Here is a 7,329-nt window from a genome sequence, read left to right as displayed (position 1 = left end):
GGGCGGCCCCGCGCTGGCCTGCCCGCCGTGCTCGGGTGTCGGGGTGTCGGTGTCCCGGGCAGATCCCTCCGGGAGCCGGGAGGCCCGGCGTCCCCCCGGGTGCGGAACGAGCGGGTCTCACTCTTCTCGCAGCTTACCGCACGGACGAGGGAAAGCCATGGGTCCTGCCCGTGGTGAAGAAGGTGGAGCAGATGATCGCCAACGACAACAGCTTGAACCACGAGTACCTGCCCATCCTCGGCCTGCCCGAGTTCCGTGCCAACGCCTCCCGGATCGCCCTGGGTGACGACAGCCCTGCCATCAAGGAGAACCGGGTAGGTGGCGGACAGGGAGCACTGGGGATCCTGGAGTGTTTCTGCAGCACGCTGAGCAGAAGAGCACAAGTGTGTGGAGAAACAGTGTTTTGGCAGGATTTGGGGACTTCTCTAATGTGGTCTTTACTGGTCGTAGGTTGCTTGATGAACCCACGGGTTTGAAGCTAGCAGCAAGCAGTTGTAGGTTTTGGGAAAGACTGAAGGTGGGATGTGACTGGAATTGTTTTTTCCTTCATCTTTTAATGGTTATCCCATGGGAAATGAAGTTGGGTAATAGACCACCTTCCCTTAAACAAGCTATTAGCTGCAATCTGCCCTGTGCCAAAAAGTAACAGGAATAACCGGAGTCTATTTATAAGTGTAGGAGGCATCAGGACAGGCCTGAGGACTGGAGGAGATTGAAGGGGATGGTGCCCTGTCTTGGGTGACCCCAGGAAGCGTGTCTGGCATCCTGCCTCACTCTTGCAAGTGCTTCTGCTCTCTGTGCCCCAAAAGCCAGGTTGTGCTGGGTGGACCCTGCTGGCAACTCTCTCTGTTGCAGATTGGAAGCGTGCAGTCCTTGGGAGGGACAGGCGCTCTGCGCATCGGCGCAGAGTTTCTGAGGCGGTGGTACAATGGGAACAACAACACGGCCACCCCGGTCTACGTCTCCGCTCCGTCCTGGGGTGAGTGCTTGTGTTCGTGCTGCCGCCTCCTTGCAGGGAGCCCCGTGAATTAGTGGGCAAGGGAGGAATGGCAGAGGCCTGGGCAGTGAGAGAGGGGCCTTTCCCTTCCTAGGTAAAGGGAGCATAAGTGCCTCCATTGTGTATTTTGGTGGCTTCTAGGGAGATACTGGTACTGGAGAAGGTGGCTTGCTGGAGGTGAGGCCTACTCTTCTGAAAAGTGATTTCTTTCCTCAGAGAACCACAACTCTGTGTTTGCGGATGCTGGCTTTAAAGATATTAGAACCTACCACTACTGGGATGCTGCCAAGAGGGGTCTGGATCTCCAGGGTCTGCTGAATGACATGGAGGTGAGGAAAACTGGCACAGGATGGGCTGAGCTCAGTGCTGTGCTGTCAGCAGCTGCCTAGGCTCTTGCGTGCTCTTCCTGGAAGTGGGTCTCTGAGAAAGAGACTACTGGTGCCCAGAGCAGATTTTGCCCCTTTCCTCTGCTATGGATGCCCAGTCTTGTCTGTGCACATGACTAAGATCTGTTCTCTCCTCAGAATGCCCCAGAGTTCTCCATTTTCATCCTTCACGCCTGTGCGCACAACCCAACGGGCACAGACCCTACTCCGGACCAGTGGAAGCAGATTGCTGCTGTTATGAAGGTATGGGCTGCTGCTGGGACTAAATCAGTGCTGAGGGGACAGACAGCTCCTGAGCCAGCCAGAGCATTTGCATCCAAAGTGGGCTCTAGGGAATGGCATGAGATGTGGCAGGAGTCCTGCAGGCCAGATGTTGAAGGGAGAGGCTGACAGAGGATGCTGGTTGTCTGTGCTCAGAGGATAGAAGCGTGTCAGTTTTGCTTATGCCTCCAAGCTCTTGCTTTCAAACTCTGTGGCATGGGCTGCAGTGAGGGTTCTCAAGCTGGAAAGACTGTCCACAGCCGCTTGCTTTTCACAGGTGCTGGACAGTAGGTTACAGGTTGGTGCATCTCTTGTGCCCATGTCCTCAAATGCAGTTTTCTTCTGCATTTAACCTTTTATTGACCACTTTAGCTTTCCTATTTTTTTTACCACTGTAGAAAGACAATATCCTAGTCTGGTATTGCTGGACTTTATATTGCTTCCTTTATATTCACCCAGAAGCTAAATCATCAATTTTCCCTCCTGCGGGGACAGCGGGGTGTAAAATGAAGGTCGTGGGGAAGGGGTTTCCCTCTAACACTGTTCCTCCTTGCAGCGCCGGTTCCTGTTTCCATTCTTCGACTCAGCGTACCAAGGTTTTGCCTCTGGCAGCCTGGACAAGGATGCCTGGGCTGTGCGATACTTTGTCTCCGAGGGCTTTGAGCTCTTCTGTGCACAGTCGTTTTCCAAGAACTTTGGGCTCTACAGTGAGTGTCTGGCAGTAAGCTGGCCCAGTAACATCATACCCAGGCAGATGGGGCTGGCATGCTGGGGGGTGGGAAAGAGCTCTGCTTTACCGTGATGTGTGGCACAAATGGCTCACGTCTCTTGGTTTGTCTACAGATGAACGTGTGGGGAACCTGACTGTGGTGGGGAAGGACGCAGACAACGTCCAGCGTGTGCTTTCCCAGATGGAGAAGATTGTGCGCACCACTTGGTCCAACCCTCCCTCCCAGGGAGCACGCATTGTGGCAACTACACTTGCTTCCCCGCAGCTCTTCGCCGAGTGGTACGTGTTGCCAGGGCTGGTGGGAGAGGGAGACTGGGGGAAGCTGTCTCCTCGAGTGCCAGGCTTGGCCAGATGGCTCCACACCAGACAGGTGCCCGTCCTCATGCTCCGCTCCCTGCCTGCTGCAGGAAGGACAACGTGAAGACGATGGCAGATCGGGTGTTGCTGATGCGGTCAGAGCTCCGGTCTCGACTGGAGTCCCTTGGGACCCCCGGCACCTGGAACCACATCACGGAGCAGATCGGCATGTTTAGCTTCACAGGGCTCAACCGTAAGTACCAAGTGGCCTGGTGAAGGGGAGGGTTGGGTGAGGACAATTTTCCAGGGGGCTGAACTGGGCTGAAGGAGTCCAGGCAGGAATCTCTTGGGGATCTCACTGGAGTCCTGGCACTGTGGCCAGGCAGGGGTGGAGTATCAGGCAGCATTTTAGTGGGCAGCGCTGGAAGTTTTCTCTTTGCCGTGAAAGATTCAAGCAGCCCTAACTGATTCTTTGTGCTTTTCTGAGCTGCAGAGTCACTGCTCTGACCTGATGTCCCAATTGTTTCCCCAGCTAAGCAGGTGGAGTACATGATCAAGGAAAAACACATCTACCTGATGGCTAGTGGGCGCATCAACATGTGTGGCCTGACTACCAAGAACCTGGACTATGTGGCCAAGTCCATCCATGAAGCCGTCACAAAAATCCAATGAAGCACATGAACAACCAAACTTACATGAAGTCACCAAAGCTATAGCGTGTAATCCATGTCTTTCCCTGCTCATGGCTTGCCTTGTCCCACGCCTCTTGGGGTTTAATAAAGTTGGGAGTGGTAGCTCAATCAGGAATAATCATATTTTGACCTTTTTGAAGTACCCCTTGCAGTGTGGTAAGCCAGTGCCCCCAGGAGGGTGGGGGTAGCATGAGCTGCCTTAGCTCTTGTTTGACTGACAGCTGCCTGGTCTTCAGGCACTTAGAGCTGCTGCATCTTTAGCACATTCAGATCAACTCCATGTAACTGATCAGTTTGATCTAGGCGAAGGCCGGTGCCAGTGCAATGAGCTGTGGGATAACAGCTCAGTTGGTTGGGATCTCATACAGCATGTGAGATAATGTCACTCGGTAGTATTTTGGGGAGGGCTGAAGCTGTTGCTGCACCCCCACCAAGTTCTGAGCCTTACGCGAGCAAACACTTGTAATTGTGATAATTGCTTCTTCGTGCTGCTGACAGAAAATTAAACCTCCATCTCTTAGCACTACCCCTGGCTTGTGTGGTGACGTGCCTTCAGGCTGTGCTGGCCTCTTGCCAGGCTGAGGTTAAAGCCTCAGCATCTTGGTTTGTCTACTAGGTCTTACTCAGTTTGTTTCAAGGCTTTCACTTTTGCCCTTGTGTGTTTTATCTCTGATGATCACAGTTGCTGCTAATGGGGCCCTGTTAGGAGAATGTCATCGAGAGCTCCCTGTGACTGTGTGAAGCTGACACGTTGCTCCCATGTCCATGTTGTGTTTCTGTCTCCCTGCCCTGTGCTGTTCAGCTCATCCTGTCTGTATGTACTTGCTTTCTGGACGATTTTGTGTTACCCAGCCATCTGGCTGTCTTGCCCTGGCCCAGATCTCCTGGCCTGCCACTGACGTGTCAAAAAGCATATCTTTCCAGTTCCTCCTTCTCAGCAGGTCCTTGGTGAACCACCACCTACTCCTCCTGGCTTCACCAGGGCCTGCCAAGAACAGCCTGCATTTCTGGCACTGAAAAAGAGCTGGGACCATCTGCTTCTGCTCTCTGCAGTTGCTGTTCACGGATCTATTTGTGAGTTGATATGAGCACCTTGACAGAGCAGCCTCCTGCCAAGATCTTGGTGAAGGAAAGGGGAACAGCCACTTTCCTTGGGTCCATTACTAATAGTCACTATTTCCCTGATGGATTTTGCTTGTGCTGCAGCTTAGACAGTAAAGGCAAAAACAGTGCCTCGTTCCCCTGCTGTGTTTGCAGAGAGACGGTGCATGGGGTTTTCTTTGTCCTTTTCAGATTAGTGTTCAGGTCACATGGGCAGAGTGAGGAGAGGCAGCTTTTCCTCTATGCAGGTCCGGGTGTGACGAGCTTTTTTCTTTTTGGTGTCCATCCACAGCTGAGATGATTGGGTAGTGGCTGAAAGATGACTGCTTCTAGGAGTGATCTTAGGAGAAGGAGTTGAAGGAACCAACTCTGCTTTTGTTACTTCTGACATCTGCCTACAGCTCTGTCCTTGTAGACCTTCAGGTGTGGAGTCTGGCCCACCCTACATGTGATCCACACCAGGGCTTTGCTACGCTTACCAGCCTTGTTTTTCCTAATGAGTGACCTAAATTTCTCCCTTTCTGCAGTGTAAGCTCATTACCCATTATCCCATTTACCATGGCAACAGAGAACAGATTATTCCTTTCCTCTTTGCAACAGTTTTTTATGTATTTGAAAACTTCCTCTCCCCTTTTCACATCCTTCACCAGTTTAAGATTAAGTGACCCCATTTCCTTCAGCCTTTGGGGCAGGTTGTTTTCCAGCCCTTGCTTTCCTCTGGCCTCCTTTCAATTGCTGTGTGTTTCCTTAGCAGGGCAGTGGCCTATTGGCAGACTCTGAGATTTCCATCGTTATCTGTCAGGCTGCACTCCAGCAGGTGTATCCCACTGTTGTGTTTGCAGTGGCATGATGTTAACTCCTGTTCTTCCTCGGGCCTTGTCTGCACTGCTGTGGTGTAACTCTGTACGGCTGTGCTTTCCTGGCAGCAAGAGTCGGAGCCCAGGGTCACAGAGAGAAAGGGGGAAGCCTGCTCTCTTCAGCAACGTTGAGTCCCATTGCTTCAGCCACCTCTGGTGTGAGTAGGAGGGCAGCCTGGCTCATGGGAGAGGTCAGAACGACCTCTCCCTACACCCATCAACACAGACAGGGCCTCGCTTGGGGAAAAATCACTTTTAATGTTAATATTCCCGTTGCGTTCAGCCTCTACAAAAACTACTGACTGGTCTGTACCAGCCCGAAGGCTCGGCACAAGCCTCCCTTGCACGGGCAGCCCTGTGCAGAGAGGAGGAGGATGGTTCGGTGCAGCGTGGAGCGGCCCTCCCCAGGCAGGGCTCCCTGCCCCGTGCCCAGCAGGGCTGTGGGAGTGCTGGGCCGTGTCGGTGCTGGGTGTGCACCCGTGTGTGCCGAGGCCCTGAGCTGCACGTGGCACCCCCCGAATAGCACATTCTCCTCGTGGTGGAGACCGCACCCGTGCAGCACCAGCACCGGGGGGGCCCGGGCCTCGCTGGGATGGGGATGGTAAAGGATGCGAAGGGCAGTTCTGGGTTGGGCCGCCCCTCCCTGCTCTGCCTGCAGGGACGCTGTGTCAGACGCTTCTCTACTTTTTTCCACCTCTTCCTTGAGACCAGATGCTACCAGGGAGCAGCTGGGCAAGGGCCCTCTGACTCTAGCTAGCTGGTCCAGGCCACCTGGTGGTTCAGCCCTCCTGAGGGCACATCCTCTCTCGCCTGGGGATGGGGCTCTGCACAGTCCTGCAGGGAGGGGCGGCACGAGCAGGCAGGCGGGCGAGCAGGCAGCGAGCAAGTGCAGACCTGCTGCTTTTGAACATGAGCATTGCAGCAGGAGACCCCCATGCTGCAGACCTGGAAGAAGACACAAACACAGCTTGATGCAGGCGGCCAGAACTTGCCTTCCCTCACCTGCTGCTGCTTCAAACTTGAAGCACCTTTCCTAGCCAGGCTCAAGGATAGTGGTGCAGATGGATTTCTAGCTGTGAAAATGCAAGTCAGGGTCTTGCTCCTGCTCCAAGGATGGCTGAAGTCTCCTGCTACACCCCTTGACCCTGCTCCAGACCCCAGTGACATGCATGTCTGCACAGGCTCCAAGCCACATCATTTGCTTTGCTGCTTGAAATCTGAAATTTTGCTATTAAAATTGGGCAACCTCGCAATTGCTGGGGAGGGACTATTCCACCAAGAAGCAAGTTCCTACCTCAAGTCTGCATGGGCCTCCAGCACCGTGCTCCAGCCACGCTGCTGCTCAGGTGATTAATGGGGCAAGATTGGAGCTCTCCTCTGGCGACTTCTCACTTTCTGGCTGCTGCTTGCGCCCACCTGCAGCAACAAGGTTGCCTGGGCTTTGTGTGCTGGGGGACAAGGGTGCTCAGGACAGTGGGTGCATAGGGTTGGGCCAGGACCAGGCAGTGGTTCTGCTGAGCTAGCCCTAAGAGCAGTTCTGCTACTGCCAGGGAACTGGGCTGCCCCCCTGCTCCATGCTAGCCACATGCAGGATGTCCCCAGAATGGGACTGGGGAGCAGATGACCTGGCAGCAGGGTGACAGGGCAGAGCTCTACCCTGGGTATTCCCTCCCAGGGTCAGTCACTCACTGAGGGATCTCAGCAGCCTCCTGCCCAGTGTCTCCTCAGAGCTGCTCGGTGATGAGCTGGTCCCAGTCTCTCTGCCTGGGGGCTCTCCCTCCAGGATGGTGCCGCAGCACTCACTGTCTGCAAAAGCCCAGGGCGGCTGCAGTGCCCAGGGGCACCACTGCAGCCCTCGCCACCCCGGGGTCCCGTCTGTGTGAGTGTGTGTGTGTCCTGGCCAGACTCACTCTGCCGCTTGCTGTTCTCCTCGTTGTCAGCCAGCTCCTCCTGGATGAAGGGGATGCCCTCCATGCGCAGGCACACCGACTCGCTGGGAATGCGCAGC

General features: G+C 54.6%; 2 protein-coding genes across 2 annotated transcripts in view; one reads left to right on the top strand and one right to left on the bottom strand.

Moving 5' to 3' along the window:
- Positions 1-62: 62 nt before the first annotated feature.
- Positions 63-3,806, top strand: GOT1 (glutamic-oxaloacetic transaminase 1, soluble; the record flags this gene model as incomplete). Its single annotated transcript, XM_008944030.1, has 8 exons — positions 63-314; positions 856-979; positions 1,214-1,326; positions 1,522-1,626; positions 2,201-2,351; positions 2,488-2,653; positions 2,782-2,924; positions 3,204-3,806. Coding segments are annotated over 8 exons (1,194 nt in total), but the record flags the coding sequence as incomplete, so codon positions are not given.
- A 2,857-nt stretch (positions 3,807-6,663) lies between these two features.
- The window catches only part of CNNM1 (cyclin and CBS domain divalent metal cation transport mediator 1), a gene marked incomplete at its 5' end in the record, with an annotated part of 17,678 nt that continues 17,012 nt past the window's right edge, over positions 6,664-7,329 (bottom strand). The window contains 3 exons of the mRNA XM_008944028.1: positions 6,664-6,737; positions 7,011-7,175; positions 7,232-7,329. Coding sequence (XP_008942276.1) covers positions 6,664-6,737; positions 7,011-7,175; positions 7,232-7,329 — 337 coding nt within the window. The remainder of the gene's footprint in view (positions 6,738-7,010; positions 7,176-7,231) is intronic.

This window comes from Merops nubicus, unplaced genomic scaffold (assembly GCF_000691845.1).
Source record: "Merops nubicus isolate BGI_N331 unplaced genomic scaffold, ASM69184v1 scaffold31977, whole genome shotgun sequence".
Lineage (NCBI taxonomy): Eukaryota > Metazoa > Chordata > Aves > Coraciiformes > Meropidae > Merops > Merops nubicus.
This window is presented reverse-complemented; position numbering and strand designations above follow the sequence as displayed.